This window comes from Brachyhypopomus gauderio, chromosome 14 (assembly GCF_052324685.1).
Source record: "Brachyhypopomus gauderio isolate BG-103 chromosome 14, BGAUD_0.2, whole genome shotgun sequence".
NCBI classification, from domain to species: Eukaryota; Metazoa; Chordata; class Actinopteri; order Gymnotiformes; family Hypopomidae; genus Brachyhypopomus; species Brachyhypopomus gauderio.
The window spans coordinates 19,825,881-19,848,946 of NC_135224.1; the positions used below are offsets into that span (position 1 = coordinate 19,825,881).

At 45.5% G+C, this 23,066-nt stretch overlaps 2 protein-coding genes across 8 annotated transcripts in view; one reads left to right on the top strand and one right to left on the bottom strand.

Annotated features, from left to right (window-relative positions):
- Positions 1 to 15: 15 nt before the first annotated feature.
- ccdc24 (coiled-coil domain containing 24) lies at positions 16 to 14,695 on the top strand. Of its 4 annotated transcripts, XM_076973573.1 has the most exons (10): positions 16 to 123; positions 353 to 432; positions 694 to 869; positions 3,184 to 3,362; positions 6,115 to 6,252; positions 9,422 to 9,526; positions 10,762 to 10,816; positions 12,501 to 12,564; positions 13,212 to 13,323; positions 13,475 to 14,695. In XM_076973573.1, exons 3-10 carry the CDS (start codon positions 741 to 743, stop codon positions 13,986 to 13,988), a joined length of 1,296 nt encoding a protein of 431 aa, XP_076829688.1. In that variant the 5' UTR covers positions 16 to 123; positions 353 to 432; positions 694 to 740; the 3' UTR covers positions 13,989 to 14,695. The 4 variants fall into 4 exon arrangements, 3 of the variants coding, with proteins under 3 accessions (XP_076829688.1, XP_076829687.1, XP_076829689.1); XR_013121079.1 differs by lacking the exons at positions 16 to 123; positions 353 to 432 and having other exon boundaries at positions 439 to 869; positions 13,475 to 14,040; positions 14,368 to 14,695; XM_076973574.1 differs by lacking the exons at positions 16 to 123; positions 353 to 432 and adding an exon at positions 447 to 566.
- The window catches only part of slc6a9 (solute carrier family 6 member 9), a 44,281-nt gene continuing 35,423 nt past the window's right edge, over positions 14,209 to 23,066 (bottom strand). For all 4 annotated transcript variants that reach the window (XM_076973571.1, XM_076973570.1, XM_076973569.1 and 1 more), the window contains 2 exons: positions 19,149 to 19,319; positions 14,209 to 18,856 (listed from right to left, as the gene is read on the bottom strand). In XM_076973571.1, the coding sequence (XP_076829686.1) occupies positions 18,626 to 18,856; positions 19,149 to 19,319 (402 nt within the window). In that variant the 3' untranslated portion in view covers positions 14,209 to 18,625. The remainder of the gene's footprint in view (positions 18,857 to 19,148; positions 19,320 to 23,066) is intronic.

Below are 23,066 nucleotides of genomic sequence, written 5' to 3' on the forward strand. Positions count from 1 at the left end.
CGGTGACGCGCGCGGCTTTTGGACTCGCGAAACTTTTACGGCTCTCGGATAATATTTCAGTTTACATGTGACCGGCGGATACCGGACTGTTGATACCGGACTATTGATAGGCTGCGTGCTACTGTGTGTACAATCAACGACTCCAGTCATATGTGAATAACTGATGCTTTATAAAAATGAACCGTTTAGCATTTATGATCTTTGTTTAATGATTGTAATCAAACTCAATTCCGACGTATATAGAGCTAAAAAAAGTTTTCAAGATAATTAAAAGTGACACATTGTAACATCATGTAACATTGTTTTATAGTTTATGCAATTTTTCATTATGAATTTGTTTGCCTTTGATCAGGGAAACGTGAAATCTCGCGATGTTTACGTCCTGGCAACAGCAGTGTTGACACTAGATACAAGAGGCGACGAGGAGTTTCGGTAGGAAAAGAACATCAACACGCTCTTTATAATGCAAAAATAAAAACGCTGTTTTAACAGTTCACTTTGTGGTTGTGATATGTCCTTTCAGTGTGTGAGGTTGTGTTGGTGAGGTCACCTAACTGTGGACAAATGTAATTTAGCTTCCTGTAGCTAGCTTTAACTAATTTAGCGGGATAATATTTCTTTTAATAGCTCCTGAGCGGTGTCATTCCTTATTCTGACTGATGCTTGTTTTTCTTCCTGCTGTTCTTCATTGAGGGTGACGAGGATGGTTTGAAGTCAGTTTCGCAGACGCAGGCATCTTCATGGAGAGTTTCCAGCAGCCGTGTGTGTGGGTCTTAGTGCAGGAGTTAGTCCCGGACTCCGAGGTTCCTGAGGTCCGGTCTGTACTTGGGAACGCACTCCTAGACATGCACACAGAGATCCACGCTGAGGTAAGGAGAGCCGAAACGAGGGACTGAGACTCACCCTTGTGAATGTCTAGGGTTAGACTCTTATATCTTTCACAAGACCTGAAACACTCACCTGAAACACTTTGAAGTTACTCAGTAGGTTTTCTGCATGTGACAGTCCAGAATAATAATTAAAAAACAGATCAAGACATGAACACATTGCAAAAGAATCTGAACATACTGACTATGGGTCCAAATCTTTATTAGTCTAAGTGTTCTGTATTCCAGCGTGACATTAAAAAACCAGCAGCAGCAGACCAGAGGTGGCTGGGCTGAGTCTGAATTAGTGGGTCTGCGTTAATGTTTACATTTGAAAGGCCTGTCTGGGACTGCTGAGTTCAGCCAAGCCAAATCCTCAGCAGTTCATTTGTTAGCATTACGAAGCGGTGCTTCTCTGTCAAATGAATTCTGTGGCTTGGCATGGATGTGCTGACTGTCATACCAATGCTTACTTATCACTCCTTCAAGCCTTGAAGTCTAAGCCTAACCCAGCCAAAGCCTTTCTGAACCTGAGTGTATCCTCACAGCTCAGCCAGCAGTCTTTGGCTTGAACATTAAACATCTTTTCAAAGTCACTTTAAGAACACAGACCACCAAATGTAGTAAAATAAGAAAGTCCGAGATAAAATTCAGCTGAAATGGAGAGGCTTCGTGCAGAGAAGTCCAGCTCCAATGTCAGCCTCACTCTGTGGATGTATATCCTCACTTTGTGAATTTATATCCTCACTCTGGGGGTGTATATCCTCACTCTGGGGGTGTTTATCCTCACTCTGGGGGTGTTTATCCTCACTCTGGGGGTATATATCCTCACTCTGTGGATGTATATCCTCACTCTGGGGGTGTTTATCCTCACTCTGGGGGTATATATCCTCACTCTGTGGATGTATATCCTCACTCTGGGGGTGTTTACCCTCACTCTGGGGGTATATATCCTCACTCTGGGGGTGTATATCTTCACTATGGGGATATATATTACCTCACTCTGGGGATGTATATCCTCACTCTGGGGGTGTTTACCCTCACTCTGGTGGTGTATATCCTTACTCTGGGGATAAATATCCAGGTGTATGTCCTCACTCTGGGGGTGTATATCCTCACTCTGGGGATATATATCCGCATTCTGGGGGTGTATGTCCTCACTCTGGGGATACATATCCTCAATCTGGGGGTGTATATCCTCACTCTGGGGGTCTATATTCTCACTGGGGATGAATATGCAGCTCTTTAGGACTGTTGGTCTTTCACCTTCTTACCTGTTTTCAGCATATTAATGTTTAGGCAATGATACCCTCATAAAATTCTAAACAAAACTTTCTAGAAAGTGAAACGTATTTTACATATTATACTTTATTTATGGTATTATAAACCTTTTTTTCCTTTGCTTATTTAGACAATGCTTTATGTTAACGTTTGTGCTTTGATTTATGTGTGGGTCATGTGATATGCTGCAATTGAGCTAAACAAATGCAGATGCAAACACAGGCTTTGAACGCTCCAGTCCTGTAGTTAAAATGGTCTGAGTGATGAGACTTGTGTTACTCTCTGTTTGCTGGGAGGCGAACAGCAGTCTTGAGAGCAGAAACAGTGGCAGCCATTTCAGGGTTTACTGAACATTCAGTTACGCCACCTCCCACTGGGGGCAGTGTTCCCCATAAACACCTCGCATGTGAGGCAGGGAAAGAGAGAGAGAGGGAGAGGGAAAGAGAAATAGAGAGGGAGAGGGGTAGAGAGAGAGAGGGAGAGAGGGACAGACAGGGAATGGTAAAAATAGAGGGGGAAACATGGAAAGACAGAGAGAAAGAGAGAGGCAGATAGAGTCAATAAGAAACAGTCAGAGAGACGTGGAGAGAGACAGACAGCCAAGGCCTTGCTGGACTGGTTAGGAGACCCTGTAGGAGCAGAGCCGAGTTTCCGAGTCCTGCTCCGTTCAGCTTTGAAGTGTTTAGGGTGGAGGGCATGATCTGGGGCCCAGGTGTGGAGAGCAGTAATACGGCTCAGCCTGTGTGCCTCAGTCTAACAACTCCTAACCACTCCAACCTGGTCTGACCACACCCACCTCAGTCTAACCACTCCCAACATGGTGTGACCACACCCACCTCAGTCTAACCACTCCCAACCTGGTCTGACCACACCCACCTCAATTTCACCACTCCCACCAGTAGTCCTTTTATTCATTTTTCTTGGCCATGTTGGTTGGTAGTGTGATGTTCCAGCTCCTGAAAATTTCATTCTTAACGAACCCTCAGCCTGGGAAAGAACTCTAACCTTCCAGCACGGATGTGTCACTTTGCTGTAGGTGCAGATGTGGGAGCAGATCTGGCGAGAGGCGCAGTGCTCCGGGCATGGCGGGCATGGCGGGCAGATGCCCAGCCCCCAGTCTTCTCTGCCAGACCCCCCCGCCATCAAGGCCCTGCTGCGGGCCGAGATACAGCTGCTCCTGCTCACCCTTCGGGAGCAGGCGGCCCGGCTGGGCAGGTAAGACCTCCATCACCAGAACACCACAACACCAACCTCAGCGCTGGAGTGCTCAGAGGGAAGCAGGGGTGGACACCAGGGGGCGCTACATGGTGCGCCTGGGAAGGGGCGTGTCCTTGCCTCCTGTCTCCTCACTTGTGTATTAATCTCCTCACAAATGAACATGCTGATAAATGTGCCGACCTTACAGAGGTCCCTGACGGAGGCGCCAAAGGCTACGACCCCAGTTTGTCAAGCGCGGGACGATGTCCGAAGGAGGGAGCATTTGACTATAAATCACTCAGTGTTTGTGGTGGGAAGAAAAGAAGTTAGTGAAGGCTCAGCCTGGAAAGCCTGGAACCGGAGCTCTGCTCTGTTAGCAATCGCCCCAAAGTCTTCAGCTTTGAGTAGCACTATATTAGTCTTCTAATTTGTGGCATTTCATGATTACAGTTAAATTTGTTGCCTAGATATCTGAGTGGGAGAAGGTGCCATGTTGCTGGACGGTTGTGTGTGGTGGCGTTTGGGTTCTGTTCACCTCAACAATGTGTCCGGATGATCATTCAACTCTGTGTCAGGATGTTATTTACAGGCGCTAATGCCACTGAAAGGGTGACCGTTTCCAAGGAATGGCAAGATGGCGTAAGGAATGAGCAGCTGTTGTTACCGAGTGTTTTGTGTGTTACTCGCCACGGTTTGTGTACAGATGCCATGTAAACTGACAGAACTTCTTGACAGCACCTGACTAAATGTGAATGTGAACGGAGGTAACAAGGTGTTTAAGATTAAAGGCCTCATTTCCCAGATGTGAAAAAAGCTAAACAAACTTTGTTGACTATAATTTAGTCCAATGTAATTCCGGAAAACCACCAACACCCCCCCCCCCCCCTCCCCCCCCCCAACGTGGCCATTAAATACTGGGGCAAATATACTGGCCCACATTCATCACGGGACCCCTCATTGTTGGAAGCAGGTGACTGCCAACCGTGGCGCGAATTCTCAGAGGGAACACTTAGTATAGGCACAAACACTTCTAAGGAGACATTGGTGATCTCTTTCATGCGCTACTAAAATAAATCGGCCGGCTCGACACTAGCAGAAGCTCAGCGCGTGATCGCTCAGCGGTAACACGTCGTTTTTGTAGTGTTCTGGTTGTTTATCGCTGTTTTTGTTTTGTTTTTGTTTTGTTTTTCCTCAGCCGGGCCTCTCTGGTCTTTGATCATGTAATTAAAGAGTGGCTGTAAGTCTCCAGACCGGAGCGGCTCTCCGGCAGCGCGCACTGCCCGGAGCAGGAAACCGTTAGCGCTGCGCAGCTGTGCACGCCGTAGCACGGCCGGGCTCTGCTTTAGAGAGGCCGCTGATTTACAGGAGCCAACCGGCAGAGATGTTTTTCTCGCTCCTCATCGCCGACTTCCCTGCCCTCTTGTGTGGTCCGCCTCCGTGCTTTGTGCGCGTGATTTGTTACGGGTGACGGGTGCAGTCGCACCTGCCGGCCTGATGCTCAATGCCTTTTGAGCGTGGGCGTGTGAAACGCGAACGGCATGGCTCTACGAAGCCAGTTTAAAAGAGTTCCCTAAATCTCTCACAGAAGAGTGTAACCGGCAGCACAGGAAGCCTGGGGACCCGGGAATCCTCAGAGACACAGAGGCCCAGACGTTTGAATAGATCCTTATTTAATACGGATGCATGAGTTGGAAAAGCCGTGATATCAGCAAGGCAAAAGGCTTTTGTTCGTTTTTTCCTTAACATTACCATATTTATCCGACTGCGAGTAGTTGAACAGGTTTATGATCTCTGCTTTTGGCGATAGTGCAGCCCCCCCCCCCCCCCCCCGTTTTTTATTTGTTAGTGCACTGCATTACATGTTAGTGAATTACGGTACATGGGGTCTGCCCGGGGATGTCATTAGCACATAGTGTCTTAAAAATTGTATTTGTAATTTGATATTTATATCGGTGTGAGGCAATGTAGACTAAACATGAGTACACACACACCCTTAAATTATAAGGTATTGTAGCTCTAAACACACATCCACATGCAGAGCTTGCACACACACACACTTCTGCAGGCTTTATTTCAAGGCTGAAGTAGTGGCTGGTGTTGATAGATATAAAGACTTCTGCTGTCAAATACCCCCCCCCCCCCCAATCTCTATTTTCAGCTCACTAGGAGAAAGAAACAAGAATATCTGTCATAACCTTTGGTCACTAGTTATAGTGTGAGATCCATTCTGGGCTTGTTGTGTATGGTTGTGAGTTATGTACAGAGACTCCGTCTTGTTCAGGAAGCAGCTGGGAGAGTTTGTAGCAGGTTAATACAGGGGCTAGTCTGTGAGGAGGAGAGGTGGGGGCTAGTCTCTGAGGAGGAGAGCTTCTCTCTCTCTCTCTCGCTCTCTCTCGCTCTCTCCCCTTATTTATAGAGTTAGTTAACAGTAATAAATCATGGCCCTTACTGAACCATAATTAGTGTTAACAACGTGGTTAAAGTCATCAGCACTTTCTGACCTTGTGTTGCTTTCCTGCTCGTCACCATGGAGCCTTTCATAGTTCGGCTGTCTCCAGTTGGCAGACCTGAAGACTGTTAATAGAAGTGGAAGTGGGTATTTCGCTGGTACGCTCGTTTCTGGTCCGCTAATGATACCTTCAGAGCTGGAGGTGTGTGTGAACGAAGACACCACTCTGACTGTAGAGAGGTGCTGTAGCCATGTGGAAACAACAAGTACACATGCTAGTAACACATGCTAGTAACGTGTGTGTGTGTGTATGTGTTGCAGGGATGAAGGTGAGGTCATGTGTCAGTATAGCCCCAGGGTGGTGAGGTACGCCCTCAGTGATGGTGTCCAAGGGAAGACCCCAGACGTCTCAGTGCCACACTGCACACCTGTGTCCAGTCTCAGCAACTGTGGGAGCAGGTTAGTGCTACACAAGCACATTGTATTTTTCTCAAGAGATCATGATAGCAGAAGTTTTTTCTCTCAGCATAACAAAAGATATTTTTTTGTGATCTCAAGATGAAAGTTGTCTTGAGGGCACAGTGTACTTTCCTGATGTTGAAGTGTATAATTAGGTATACATGTGAGCAGGGCCGGAGTGGGCCCCGTTTTCAGCCCAGGAGTTTCATGCCCAAATCTGCCCCAAAATTATTTTTCCCTCCCAATTGGCCCAAACTAGAGATTGACATGAGCCGGCCCATTGGGAATCCTCCCGAATCTCCTGATTAGCCACTCCGGCTCTGCATGTGAGAATGTCAGGCATGAATGCATTTGGTTTTACTTTAATCTTACTAACACTCAAGAAGCATGTCTGTGGGCCCTCATGCACATGCTCACAGTGAACACAAACAGGAAGTGTCCTACTCTCTCTTTCCCAGCACTACATTACGAAGATTTATGGTAAACTGTCAAGTGTAAAACCAAATCCATGCTTGAAATTTGACAAACATGATCCAGATGTAGTGAAAAACTCATCTCAAAACTCAAAAAGATTCCACACTCACAGACTCTACACTTCCCACAAGACCACATTCCCATCATATTCCCACCATATTTCACCATATTCTCACCACATTCCCACTATATTCTCACCACATTCCCACCATATTCCCAAAACATTCTCATCATATTCCCACCACATTCCTACTATATTCCCACCATATTCCTACCACATTCCCACTATATTCTCACCATGTTCCCATCATATTCCCACCACATTCCTACTATATTCCCACAATATTCCCACCACATTCCCACTATATTCTCACCATGTTCCCACCAAATTCCCACCATATTCCCACCACATTCCCACTATATTCTCACCATGTTCCCACCATATTCCCACCAAATTCCCAACATATTCCACTATATTCCCACCAAATTCTCAACATATTCCCACCATATTCCCAACACATTCCCATCATATTCCCACCACATTCCAAACACATTCTTACAATATTCCCACCACATTCCCGACACGTTTCCACTATTTTCCCACCACATTCCCACTATATTCCCAACATATCCCCACCACATTTCCATCATATTCCCAGCACATTCCCACTATTTCCCCACTACATTCCCACCATATTCCACTATATTCCCACCAAATTCCCAACATATTCCCACTGTATTCCTACCACATTCACACCATATTCCCAATACATGCCCACCACATTCCAAACACATTCCCACCACATTCCCACAATATTCCCACCACATTCCCGACACATTCCCACTATTTTCCCACCACATTACCACTATATTCCCACCATATTCCCAACATTCCCACCAAATTCCCAACATATGCCACTATATTCCCACCAAATTCCCAACATATTCCCACCATATTCCCACCACATTCCCAAAATATTCCCACCACATTCCCACCAAATTCCCACTATTTTCCCACCACATTCCCACAATATTCTCACCACATTCCTGACACATTCCCACTATTTTCCCACCACATTACCACTATATTCCCACCATATTCCCAACATTCCCACCAAATTCCCAACATATGCCACTATATTCCCACCAAATTCCCACCACATTCCCAACATATTCCCATCACATTCCCACCAAATTCCCACTATTTTCCCACCACATTCCTGCTATATTCCCAACACATTCCCACCATATTCCCACCATATTTTCTTCATATTCCCACCACATTCCCACCATATTCCCACAACATTCCTACCACATTCCCATTATATTCTCACCGTGTTCCCACCAAGTCCTGAGGGCACAGTGTACTTTTCTGATGTTGAAGTGTATAATTAGTAGTTCTGTCAATTCCAGGTGTCGCGATTAAAAGTCCTCACCAGGATTTTGCTCATGCTTGCTAGATTTTCTAATTAGCAATCCAGGTAAAATTAGTGGAATCAACACAATCCAGGAAGCCTGAGCAAAATCCTGGTGAGGACTTTTAATCGCGGCACCTGGAATTGACAGCACTAATAATTAGATATACATGTGAGAATGACAGGCATGAATGTATTTGGTTTTACTTTAATCTTACTAACACTCAAGAAGCATGTCTGTGGGCCCTCATACACATGCTCACAGTGAACACAAACAGGAAGTGTCCTACTCTCTCTCCTTCTCAGTACTGCATTCAGTATTCAAGGTCCACCAATTCCTGAAAATGATTGTTTGGTTATAACTGTTTAGTTATAAGTGTTAATAAAATGAAACAATTTTGATATGTTGAGAGAACAAGAGCAGTAAGTCATGTGTGTGTGTGTGTGTGTGTGTGTGTGCGTATATATATGTGTGTGTGTGTGTGTGTGTGTGTGTGTGCGTATATATATGTGTGTGTGTGTGTGTGTGTGTGTGCGTATATATATATATGTGTGTGTGTGTGTGTGTGTGTGTGCGTATATATATGTGTGTGTGTGTGTGTGTGTGTGTGCGTATATATATATGTGTGTGTGTGTGTGTGTGTGCGCGTATATATGTGTGTGTGTGTGTGTGTATGTGTGCGTATATATATGTGTGTGTGTGTGTGTGTATTCGTATATATATATATATGTGTGTGTGTGTATGCGTATATATATGTGTGTGTGTGTGTGTATGCATATATATATGTGTGTGTGTGTGTGTGTGTGTGTGTGTGTGTGTGTGTGTGTGTGTGTGTATGCGTAGTATATATATGTGTGTGTGTGTATGCGTATATATATGTGTGTGTGTGTGTGTATGTGTGCGTATATATATGTGTGTGTGTGTGTGTGTGTGTGTGCGTATATATATATGTGTGTGTGTGTGTGTGTGTGTGTGTGTGTGTGTGTGTGTGTGTGTGCGTATATATATATGTGTGTGTGTGTGTGTGTGTGTGTGCGTATATATATATATGTGTGTGTGTGTGTGTGTGTGTGTGTGTGTGTGTGTGTGTGTGTGCGTATATATATGTGTGTGTGTGTGTGCGTATATATATGTGTGTGTGTGTGTGTGTGTGTGTGTGTGTGTGTATGCATATATATATGTGTGTGTGTGTGTGTATGCGTATATATGTGTGTGTGTGTGTGTGTGTGTGTGTGTATGTGTGTGTGTGCATATTTGTGATCTTTAATGGTGTTCTTAGGTCGAGCTCCAGACTGTCGTCCCGCTCCAGATGTGTAGATGTAATCGAAGCCTTGAAGCAGAACCTGAACATTACTCACATCGACGAGGTGGTGACGCATCTCCGGTTAGTGCTGGAGTTTATCAGCTCAGGCCTCTGAAAGCATGACGTGGGTATTATTACAATACTGTTGTGCTGCTATGAGGGACTCCAGCATAAAACTATGCAGTCACATTTAACCACATATACTAAAAAAATAAGCCTCTCAACCTTAAATATGTGATTTATACAACCTCAAACCAATTTATTTTGTAATGTCCAAAGCACGCATTCACACACACACACACACACACACACACACACACACACACACACACACACATACACACACACACAGCCCTCCTGACATCACCTCACGGTCTCATGCTGTTCTTAACCCAGTGATGCGGGTGTTGTGGAATGTGTGCTGGCACTATGTCAGACTGTGTGTGAACACAGTGCAGACCCTCTCACCTACGTTTAAAGACGAGAGTGTCCAGCCAAGCACTCCCGAGGCCCGGCCCGCTCGCTGCATGTCTGTCAGATCTCGGGACTCAGACGAGCGTTGAGGCACATCGTGTCTAGACTTCTGACGCTCGCTCTGAGACAAATTGAAATATCAGTACCATTAACTCTCAGTTTCACATTCTGTAATTTCGTAGGACATTGTCCAGACCACAGTTTTGTTATCGTGACATCTAGATCATACCAAATCAACAGCTAAGATTACCTGCCCCTTCTGTCCCCACTGTGTGCTGGGAGAGGGCAAGGTGGGGAGTTAGAGACCCAGAGTGAGTAGGCCAGGCCAATCTATCCCTCGCAACAAACCCCCCATTCTGAGCACATGAATAGCAGACTGCTGCATATGTAAGATTCTTTGGCCCCTGAAAGGAGGCGAGTGGTGAGCCTGGCAGGGTTGCGTAACACAGCAGAAGTGGGCTGTTCCTCCCCGCTGTGCCTCACAAAGCTCTCCGAGGGACCGTTTTCTTTCACAACGCTTCTGCTGGTTGGGACAGTCCAAATAGGCCCCAGGCTCGGTGCGCCAGGTCTTGTTTGAGGATGTTTGAGGATGTTTGGAGACGGTGTTTGGGGTAGAGCACATTGCCCAGCTCAACAGTCTTGCTGGAAGTTGTAATGTCAGCAGGCAGCTCCAGCAGGGGCTTAAGCACAGTGACAACGCCCAGCGGCCTGGGGCTCCCAGACCCTCCCCAGCACTGCACACGTTACACAATACAACAGTGACACCAAATAGATTTAAGATGTTTTCATTGGTTCCCGTAATTCCAAAGCTGTTTTTCTTTATATTTTGTGTTGGTGGACAGATCGGTCCTCACCGAGGAGTGTGAGGCCTTGAGGAGGGACGTGGAGCTCCTGCAGGTAGGACACAGAGACACGTCCCCCACCTTACGTTTCACAACCCTGCAGCAGAAGGTGTGACTCTCCTCTGCCGTGCGATATTTTGGACATTTGAAGTGCTCCAGCATCATTTGCGGTGAACTGGTGTCTCCTCTGACGGGGGCGACATCTTGGTTCCTGGGATGTTTGGGGCACATTGCAGCTTCATCCTGGCGTGGGTGTCAGCAGCTCGGTGCCTCCGTGTGGGAGGGGTGAGCTGGGATTGAGCTGGTATGAGGAGGTATGGTAAGAAGGAGCACTTTTGTTAATGAAACAGGTTTCTGTGGTTTGTCCTTGATCTGACTTGTGGGTTGTGTAATTTCTGTGGGGAAACTGTCAGCTGGATCACTTTCACTGCTCGACTTTGCTAGTGTGAAAAATCAATTGTAGTTTTTTAGAACCCCCCCCATATTGAAAACAGCTACAGATGTAGAACCTCTCTGTGCCCTGCAGTGGAGGAGGCTGTCAAAGACCCCTCTGCTGCCTACACTGATATAGCAAGTGCAGTCTACAGGTTGTGTAATACACACACTGTAAAAGTAGCAGTTTTTTTTACAGGTCGACATTCCTCACCATTAATGAGGAAGTTGCCTCATCCGTGTTCTGAAACATTTGCCCTCGTCACACTAGTGTATGTACATATGGTGTACTTATTTTGAGAAGAGTGGAAGAAATGTATTTTAAGAACATGGGGGATGGAGGGAAGGAAAGGTCAGAAGAAAGACAGAAAGAGAGACACAGTGAAAGAAAGAGTAGACAGGACAAAGAAAGAAGAGAGTGAGAGAAACATGTAAAATGAGAGAATGACAAAGAAAATTGCAAGAGAAAGAGGTAGAATGAAGAGAGGGAAACATGGAGGGAAAGAGAGGGAGAGGAAAAGAGAGGTAGGAAAGAAAAAGAGAGAGGGAGAGAGATGGAGGGAAAGAGAAAGGTAGAGAAAGAGAGAGGGAGAGAGATGTAGAGAAAGAGGTAGGGAAAGAGAAATAGAGGGAGAGAGATGGAGGGAAAGAGAGAGAGAGGGAAAGAGAGAGAGAGCAAGACGATCTTGGTTTTCCTCTGTGGCCCACTGCCCTCCCTGTTCTTGTGGGTGGTGTCACCCCAGCAGAGCCATGGGTGGAGCAGATGAGCTTGTGTTTCATCGCCAGGGCAGCAGGACACTGTCCTGCAGGACATGTGCTTCTGTACTGATCCATGACCTCACCGTCCTGTAGGGCTGTCAGCCATCCTGTGCTACCACCTGCCAGATTACACACGTGCTAAATGCATGGCATACCGGGCCTGAAGGCACATGTCAGACCGGGCCATGATTTGATCAGACCGGGCCGTGGTTCGATCAGACCGGGCCGTGGTTCGATCAGACCGGGCCGGGAGCAGAAGTGTTGCCCACAGGATCAGCAGGTTGATCCTATACCAGCAGAGCGACAGTAACCACCCTGTAGAACCAAGACACTGTCAGAGTGGCCTGTGTTGTGGAACTGGGAACTTTTCCATTCAAACTCACATTTTTAAACACATTGATTGTTCATTGGAATCTTGGAGTCTTTTGTTAGACTTTATGGAGATTTGTCATAGCACCAAATGGTTTAAGATATTACTTGCAGGTAATTTGCTTTGTGTGTGTGTGTGCATGCATATGTGTGTGTGTGTGTGTGTGTGGGTTTCTCAGGAGAAAATGGAGTTGGTATATAAGAAGCGGGCTGGTCCTGAATTAGTGGATCCCACCATAACGGGTCAGTGGAACCCTAACACCATAACACCCAATACCATAACACCATAACACCCTAACACCCTAACAGGTCAGTGGAGCCCACCCAAACAGGTGACGTAGTGCCAACTGAATCCTCTCACCTCCAGTGCAGTGTAATTTGTTTACATCCTCTAATTTCAGTTCAGTTCATTTACATCCTCTTGATCCAGTTCAGTGTGATTTGTTTCTGTAGCTGTGAGTTACTTTTGGCTGCTTGCTTGAATAGTCTGGGCTCTGCAGGGTTCTTGGCCTCCTAACCCATCCTTGGCCTATTAGACGTCTGTAATCATATCCAGATGTGCCTTTGGCTGACACACTTCATTGTGTTTCACTGCCCTCTAGTGGTTCGGTGCTGCTTATGTGCACTTTTGCCGCCGTCACACACCCACCAAGGTGACATGTAAGACCAGGGCACAGACAAGTGGGTATTCAACACTGTCCATTATAGTTGGAACTTTGGAGCACCAGTCCAATCATCTACCCTGTAGACACTGAAAATGAGCTCGTCTGCGCAGATGCAGGTCAGAACCCACCTGGGTGTCTCCAGGGTGACTAGGAGGTGGTTTGGGAGGAGGCCCCAGGTGATTGGAGGACAGGCCAGCTCCTCTAACACTGATGTTCTCCTTACAGAGCTGAAGGAGGAGAGGCGTGTCCTCCTGACGGACCTGAACACCCTGAGGGTGGCCGAGGAGGTCGCCTGCTCGGACACGCCGGGGTCCTGCGCCCGTAGTGACCCCACCAGGTCTGCTTCTACTTCGGCTCCTCCCACTGACACGCCCCTTGGCCGACAGACGATAGGAACACACTGAAACACAGCTTTAGAGGAGCTGTGTGCTGGAGCTAGGAGTGCTACTGCATCAGTATTCCCTCTAATACTGGGTTTCTTTCTCCAGGGGACTAACGCTGACCCCTGTGCCTGCAGCTGACCCTCACACCAACACCTCGTCTCCACTCGTCTTTCTGTGGACCGACCGTCCCTATCGCAAGCCCTCTCCGCCAGGAGCACCACGCTCCATCCAGCTGGGCCTGGCAGGGCGACCCACGCACAGACCTGCCTCCAAGGCCCTGGCTCTAGATCAGCCTAAGGGGCTGGACTTTGATCATTCCAGCCTGACCCACTGGATGTGTCCCACACTGCCACCGAGCACGTCTGGGTCTTCCACCCATAGCTTCCTGCTCTCAGAGGAAGGATGTGCTGTGAAGCCCCAGAGCTCCCGAACACACCCCGCCGTGGGCCCGGTCCTCAGACAGCCGCACGGGTCCACGCCAGCTGGAGCCGAGTTTCGATCCGTCCAGCCCCTGTTGCGCCCCACTCCCCCTGCGGCGCAGAGAATGGCCAGCAGGGGGCAGCAGGCGAACAGGCGCATGGGTTTCCGTAAGGCTGGAAGCCTGCTGAGTTCCTCCTGAGCTTGGCTGAGACGGGACGGCATCTCTGTAGCCCCAGCACACGTGTGAGCGTGTAAGTCTAGAAGTGTCTATATAAACAATACTGGAGGTGATTTTATAGTTCCAGATGGAGGATTTGGAGATCGAAGGCTTCACATTCCCATGGAAACACTTATGTTTTGAATCTGACATTTCCTTGTTTTAAAAAAAAAACATTTTTATAGATTTTTCATCTAAGAAGCCATTGCTTAGACATTACATTTATTCAGAAGGAAGAGAGACAAAAACTGATCTTTAAAATAAACTTTATTTTTAACCATTTGATATTGAACAGTTTAAGATACACAACTGACATGACTAAGACTTTTTTTTTCCTTTGTTTTTTTTTTGTGGCCCTAAGGTTCAAAGACACGGTTAGACACATTTGAGAGTACAAAGTTCATCCCGTTGTGCTTTACTCTGCCTGCCCTCTCAGGACCTTCACCACGACATGAGAAGACTTCCTGAACAAACACTCATCATACAGTAGTAGACACAGACCCCTGCAAAAGATGAACTCCGTTGTACCACAGGACCCAGGGGGGTTGGAGATCGCTGTTGCTTTTATACATCATAAAAGTGACGTTGTAAAGTGCTGAACCATCATAACACTACAGGAACCTGGAGGGCAGGCTTCACAGCTTTAGTGGAACTACACTGTCAATGCCCAGAAGGAACTTCTGCATTAATACTTGGCAAAAACACAAAAATATGTTCAGTTCATTTCCAGTGAAAATGGGAAATACACCAGGACTACAAGGATATTCACACTTTTTACAGAGTGTCAGTATCGCCGCTCTGCTGGTTCAGACGGGAAAGGTCAGCCATGTGACTTTGATCAGGGCTTTTTCTTCTTCTTCATTAAAATCAGCAGTTACATCCCCCACCAAGCCATCCGAGGGTGGGTTGACCCTTCCTCATGGGGCATATTCACAGGAAGGGTAACACCACCACACCCACCCTCGGCTTCTGTGGACTCCTTTACAGTAATGTATCCCTGTCCATTCTAATGCTATCAGCTTATTTCTCTTTTAATAAACAAGGTTATTGCTACAAGGAACTCAGGTTTACTGTCACATTAGTTTGGAGATGCCCACGTTTGGAAATTGTACAATCCAAGTTTTTCATCAAGACTAAAAACATTTGTCAGATGCTGCACATGAAACCACAGATTTACAAGAGCAGAAAGAAAGCAGCGTGCAGGAAGTGTACACACGCCACCATGCTACAGCAAAGCAGCCAATCAGCAGTTACTGTGGCCAAGATGCAACACTGTACTGTGTGCTATAACTGTACTGTGTGCTATAACTGTACTGTGTGCTGTAACACTGCACTATGTTTTGTAACACTGTGCTGTAACACTGTACTATGGATAAGAATGTCCTTGGACAGTAACTCTGCACCGAACAGAAAGGCTGGGAGAAGCAAACTTCTGTATTTCAAGTTTTAACCCATAGTGTTAGTTTGTAATCATCTTGATACTGGCTGACTTGGACTTGAATGCCATGTAGTGAAATCGCAAACAGACCCGAAATAAAATGAAACAATTTACAGATTTTAGTAGTTGTAGTTTTAGTTCTACAAAAATGAAAGTAAATCTCACAAAGATCGATTCAGCTTGTTAAATGACATGACTAGATACATATAGATTAAAATTACATTCAAGTGCTAAAAGCGAAACCAGACGTAACAGTAGCAAACCCACTACACAGATTAACACTACCTAGAAGTCTCAGAAGGGAAGTCAAAATAAACCCTCCATAAAACCACAACAATGTTCCCCACATACAGTATGAAACCCTCTTCCACTCCCCAACCCAATAAAACTTTAATGCATACACCAGTCCAATCATTAATTACTACTGTTTGTTTTACATTACTGTACAATACACAGATGGAGAGGAAGTGTAGAGTAGACCTGGGGTGTACCCCCCTCCCCCCGTACCGAGGCCAGAAGACTAAACGTGAATAGACCAGTGTTTAGGAGGTGGGCTAAAATTCACAACCATAAGGTCTGTAGAATAAGCCACTGAGTGTGGCAGTCACCACCTGAAGACCAGACAATATGGAACAAATCAACACAGACCTGTCCCGTAAACCTGTTCTGCAGACCTGTCCAGTATACATATCCCACAGACCTGTCCCACAAACCTGTCCTGTAGATCTGTCCTGCAGCCCTGTAACAGCCCCGCACACACATACCTGCCCTGTGAGCCTCTCAACTCTCATCAAACACCATGAGCGTAGCAATGATGCTTGTGCCAGCTATGCCAGGTTTATTTCTGCTGATTATTGTTTTTAATATTTGTATGACTGTTATGATTAGATGCAACTTGGGGAGTTGGCGGAGGAGATGTTAGCATGCTAACCCACTGGAGATGTTAGCATGCTAACCCACTGTACGCCAAAACATCTGAGCTGCTAGTTGAGCTATTGAGGATCGGACACATGCCAAGATGTAAAATTTTGCTTTTAAAATCTTTCTCAAGTCATTATTAGGTCATTTTAGATTATTTTTTTGTTAGCTTGTACCTTATAGCCTAAGATTATTGCAGTTAGATTGTACATTATTTGTATTGTGGAGGGGTGGGTGAAAGTCAAGATCCTGTCGCTTAATTAAAATAAACATTATTAAAATGAAAGATAACATGGATCACTATAATTAGGGACCCAGGATCAATATAATACTGAAACACGGAGCATAGTGATGTACTGTTGAACGAGGACCAGAGAGGAACAGAGAGAACTGGAGAGGAACAGAGAGGAAAAACAGGACCAGAGAGGACCAGAGGAACAGAGAGGATCGGAGAGAAACAGAGAGGAACAGAGAGGAATACAGAGGAACAGACAAGAATAGGAAGAAACAGAGAGGTGACACCTGTAGTGACATCTGCACCTGTACCACTAGCAGCTACGTTGCTACACCACCTCGTTCTGCCCGGGTCCGTAAGTCCCCTATGTTTAGTGTCAGTGGAGGGAGCACCACAACTGTGGACCCAATAGCCCAATACCCCAATGGCTGGACCCAGACGCCCAGACGCACGTGATCTCCCACAGTCTAGTCATGGGCGAGGAAATGTAAACGATGTGATCTTTCTTCACAAACTCTCGCGTCTTTACAAAAACGTCATTTTTTAGTTATTTAGTATGAAACTACACATCAAGAGATGTTTTTATAGGTTACGTTGACTACACACTTCAGTTAGGCCCTATAAAGATGATATGTATTTTTTATCTGCATTTTTCTCCCTAATTAGCTCTCTCTCACTCTCTCCCCTTCTCTATCTCTCCCCCTCTCCACCTCTTTATCTCTCTCCCCCTCTCACTCTCTCTCTCCCTATCAGACTGTCTCTGTTTCCTGACCTGCACTCGTCAGTGTCTTGGAGATGTACACACGTTTCCCAATGTGATGAGGACCCATCAGGGAACAAAACACAGAGAAGGAAACATCTACACACACACACTCCTGGATACACACACACACACACACTCCTGGATACACACACACACACACACACACTCTTGGATACACACACACACACACACACTCATGGATACACACACACACACACACACACACACACACACACACACACACACACTCTAGCACACCTGGATACACGCACATACACACACATACAAACTCTAGCACACCTGGATACACACACATATTCCAGCACTCCTGTACACATAAAAACATTCCAGCGCACATGCACACACACACACACACACACACACACACACACTCACTCACTCACTCACTCACACACACACACACTCCTGCACACCTGCACACACACACACTCCAGCATAATTACGATGGTGGACTGGATTTAGTTTTGTTTTTTTCAGCTAGGATCCACAAGACACAAGAGTTTCAGGTTTAAACCAGCTGCTCAGTGTTGGTGTGCTTCCCCTAAAACACTCTTACGAAATATTTCACCCCTCGTAATTAAAAACAAACTGTAAAGACTCATGATGGCGCACAAATGCCACCCTGCAAACTGACTTGGCAGTGTTCCCATGGGAGATTCACGCACTAGATGCTTTAAAAGCTGAAGGCAAACGACCCTTTGTACCCTGCGTCCTGTCAGGAGTTCTGGAGCGCAGTCCAGGCTCAGTGGACAGAACCATGGAAGCAACAGGACCCACTACAGAGTGGAGAGCCAGAGCGGAACAAAACATAAATATGAACATAAATAAATCATGGAAACCTTAAAGAAAATGATGCTGGGTAATTATGTAAATATATTTACTCCAGACAAAGAATGTTTGGTCTTCAGCTTTTAAAGTCACCAGCAGGGTGACCTCTACACACATACAGTAGACAAAAGGAAAAAAAAATAACATGCAAGAAAGAAAAAAAACGACCCAAAGCGTGTGCACACACGGAGGGGGTGTATGAGGTGTGAACACTGTGTCCTGCATATCAACACTTCTTTTTACTTAAAAAACAAAAACTGCATTAAAAAATGAAAAAGGTTTTGGATGACAACCGATTTCTCTAGAGGTTAGAAATAATAAAGCCCTTACAATATGTAAAGGTTCTCAGCCTGTGGCCTGGTCCTCAGCCTGTGGCTGTGGGGGAGGGGTGTGGCCCCCGACGTCGGGCCCCGCCCCTACGCAGTGGGCATGGGCTTGAGTGTGGAGCCGTTGCTGCCCCGCACGGTGAGGCCCATCTCGTCCTTGTGCTCCTTCTCCGCCTGGTGGCCCTCCTCCATCTCCTTCAGGTCGCCTTTGAGCGCCCGCACCTCCACCCCCTCGGCCCCCGGCGTGGCGTAGCGGCCCAGTCTGTGCTCCTGCAGTGCCGGGCCCCAGTCGGGATCCGGCCTCAGCGCATTCTTCAACCGCTGCAATGGCAGAGCAGAGAGGGACGGGAATCAGGCCCAGACAGTTGGGGGAACCTCCTGCGTCCTCTGTTCAGAGGTTCTGGCACCGAAGATCTTTCTTCACGAAAAAAAGCTGACTAGGGGAGCTGGAGCAATCTCGCCACGGCAACAACGCAGCAGGAGAGCGCTGATAAGAACTGCGGGACTTTTTCAGGCGGACTACATACCTGGCTTCGGTTTATTCAGGGGCAGGAGCTAGTCCCAGCACATGTCAACATCAGCTTATCCACAGAAAGAGCATGGAGGAACTCACCTCTGAAAAGGTGGAGCCCTTGGAGGTGAAAATCTTGAAGATGGCATAGATGGGTATGCAGACCACCGAGGACAAGGCCATAAAGAAGGCGATGACGAGAGACCAGTTGGGGTACACGTAGTCGTTGTATGTGATGGGCTTGTACTGGATGACTGTGAAGATCAGGATGAACTGCAGAGGACGACATGCAAGAGATCAAAGAAGCACAGCACTGCAGCACAGGGTCTGTCTACACCAAGAGGTCTATCTGCACCACGGGGTCTGTCTGCACCACGGGGTCTGTCTGCACCACGGGGTCTGTCTGCACCACCGGGTCTGTCTGCACCACCGGGTCTGCCTGCACCACCGGGTCTGTCTGCACCACCGGGTCTGTCTGCACCACCGGGTCTGTCTGCATATTGGGGTCCGTCTGCACCACGGGGTCCGTCTGCACCACGGGGTCCGTCTGCACCACGGGGTCCGACTGCACTATAGGGTCCGACTGCACCACTGGGTCTGACTGCACCACAGGGTCTATCTACACTATCTACACTTGAAACCACTCACGAAAACCCAGCTATCCCAGTTAATAATTAGTAATCGGCCTAGGATCAACCAGTCTTCTCTGTTTTTTAAAAAGAACTGTACTTATAATCTTTTTATTAACCCAGCTAATCTCATCCACATTAAGCTATCACTAACTCCCCTCTGCTCTCAGCCTGTTTCTCAGATTTCCCCACTAACATTAAATACAGTACCACTAACAGACCCCAAGAGTTTCAGTCAAAAAAAAGGCATGGGCATTATTCATTTAAACATAAGAAGCCTCCTTCAGCGTGATAAACTGGATCAATTGAACATCTTAATTTCACAGTCTGATCCAGATATTTTAGTTTTGACCGAATCATGGTTGAAGCAATCTGTGTCAGACTCGGAAGTAGCCCTAACAAATTATAATATCTACAGAGCAGATAGGAAAGCAAGGGGTGGGGGTGTGGTTATTTATGTAAAAAGCAATATCGAAGCAAAAGTTTTAATTACGTTATCCAAAGAAGCATGCTTTGAATTGCTAGCTTTACAGATATGTATTGGCCGCAGTAACAGCTTTGTGGTTGCTGGTGTTTATAGACCTCCTTCTGCACCCTCGCATTCTATTGATGAGTTAGCTGGGCTTTTATCTCTACATATTGAGACAGAAATGATTATCTTGGGTGATTTTAACCTGAACTGGCTAACAAATGCATCCGACCATCTAAAAGAAGTGTGTGGCAACCTGTCGCTAAATCAATTAATTACTGAACCAACACGACCAAACTTGCATGACCTCACCAGGTCAACATTAATAGATTTAATTTTATCAAATAGACCTGACAGAATTACCACTCTAGGTGTATTTGACCCGGGTATTAGTGACCACTGTTCTATCGGATGCATTAGGGACACCAGCATAAAGAAGTCAGGCTCTCGGATGGTGGTTAGATGATGTTTTAAACATTTTAATGATCAAGCTTTTTTAAATGATCTGGTACTAAGTAATATTCACGGTACCTCAGAAATCCAGGATGTCAATTTGGCACTAGATCATTTTACCCAAACATTTCTAGCAGTGGTAAACAAGCATGCCCCTTACAAAAACATGAGAATACGTGATAGATCCAACCCCTGGATGAATAATGAAATATCATCCTTGCTAAATGCAAGGAACAAAGCTTGGGCCTCTGCTAGAAAAAGTGGAGATCGAGACCTATGGCTTACTTTTAGGCAGTTAAGAAATAAATGTACCTCCTGCATTAGAAAGGCTAAAGCAGAATATTACTTGGATCAGTTCTCAAAATCTGCCTCAAACTCTGTTAAATTCTGGAAAGCTGTTAATTCACTTAAAAACAAATCAGAGTTTACTCCCACCCAGATCTTAGTAAAAAACCACCAAATATCTGACCAGAGTGAACTCTGCCAAGTGTTTAATAATCATTTTGTAGCAGCTGGTCATTTATTTGAAAATATTAATACAGTAAAACCAAACAATGAAATATATACACCACCTGCTGTAAGCCATGATCTCTTTACCATCCACCCCTTCACTCCTCAAATAGTAGCTAAAGCCCTCCGAAATATCAACACTAAAAAAGGCACAGGGGAGGACAGACTGGACCCCTTCTTTCTGAAGCTTGCATCTCCAGTCATTTTAGAACACATTACGTATATTTTTAATCTCTCCATTTTATCAAGCAGAATTCCCAGTGTCTGGAAAACAGCTCAAGTAATTCCACTTCACAAAGGAGGTGACGTTTTAGATCTTAACAATTTTAGACCAATTTCAAAACTGTCATGCCTAGCTAAAATTTTAGAATCTTTAGTAAATGATCAGCTTCAGACATTTCTCAATGTAAACTTTGTCTTGTCAGAATATCAATCTGGGTTTAGAAAGAAGCACAGCACAATTACTGCTACTGCACTGATCCTCGATGATCTTTTAACTTCCTTGGATCGCAAGAAACACTGTGCAGCTATTTTCATCGATCTTTCTAAAGCTTTTGACACAGTTGATCATTTTCTACTTTTAAAAAGTCTACAAAACATCGGTTTTGACCAAAATTCTGTAGAATGGATAAGAAATTACTTATCATTTAGACAGCAGTGTGTGGTCCTGAGACAAAACAGATCTCAACCGTTACCCATCTCTAAGGGTGTCCCACAAGGATCAATCCTCGGGCCGATATTATTTAATATATATATAAATGATATTGTCAACTCCACTGTTGACTGTAAAATACATCTATATGCTGATTACACAGTTTTATATTGCTCAGATGATTACATCAGTACTGCAGTAGATAAATTGCAGCACACTTTTAATGCTGTACAGACTGCCTTTTACAACCATAAACTTGTTTTAAATGTTAAAAAAACCAAATTTATGCTGTTTTCCAGATCTTTTAACGTTGATCTTAATACTTTTACAATCACAACTTTGAATGGTTCTAACGTGGAAAGAGTTAATGAATATAAGTACCTTGGCATATGGCTAGATGACAAATGTACTTTTAAGCACCATATTACCAAGCTCTCAGGTAAGCTGAGGCAAAAACTCGGCTTCCTGTACAGAAATAAATCATGCTTCCCAACGCACACAAGAAAAAAGATTGTTGAAGCAACACTTTTATCTATGCTTGATTACGGCGATGTGATTTACAGACATGCATCAGCAATTTCACTCAAACCACTAGATTCTGTTTATCATGCGGCATTAATATTCATTACTGGGGACCCGTATAATACACATCACTGTTCACTCTATGAAAAAGTTGGCTGGTCTTCTCTTGCTGTGCGTCGTGAAACACACTGGTTTATTTTTATTTTTAAAGCACTTTCTGGCCATATGCCATCGTACATTACACAAATGCTTATTAAAAATAATACAACTTACCAGACCCGCTCCAGTGATTGGATTACCTTTCAGGTCCCAAAAGTTTTTACTGAACTGGGAAAATCTGCCTTTAGCTACAGTGCTCCAGCGAGCTGGAATTCATTACAGGAAACTCTAAAACTCAGCTCGCTGGTGTCACTCAATCATTTTAAACACCTAGTCTCTAACCACCTTCAGACAGCCTGTCACTGTTTTAGTTGATATAAAAAAAAATTCTTTTTTTTGTGTTATCTTATGGTATCTTGTACATCTTGTTATAATGCTGGGTCTTTTAATCATGTTACATTTTTATCTATGATAATCCCTTTCCCATGTATTCCCTTGGCTACATTGTAAATGAGGGCCACCCTCAATGTACTCCGAGTTTAAATAAAGGTTGATTGATTGATTGATTGACTATGGGGTCCATCTACACTATGGGGTCCATCTACACCACGCAGTCTGTCTGCACCACGGGGTCTGTCTGCACCACGGGGTCTGTCTGCACCACGGGGTCTGTCTGCACCACGGGG

Bases quoted from the DNA above. Each gene is read 5' to 3' on its own strand.
- ccdc24 (XM_076973573.1), top strand. From the start codon at position 741: ATGGAGAGTTTCCAGCAGCCGTGTGTGTGGGTCTTAGTGCAGGAGTTA. The intron at 870-3,183 runs GTAAGGAGAGCC...ACTTTGCTGTAG, and splicing joins ACACAGAGATCCACGCTGAG to GTGCAGATGTGGGAGCAGAT. The intron at 12,565-13,211 runs GTCAGTGGAACC...TTCTCCTTACAG, and splicing joins AGTGGATCCCACCATAACGG to AGCTGAAGGAGGAGAGGCGT.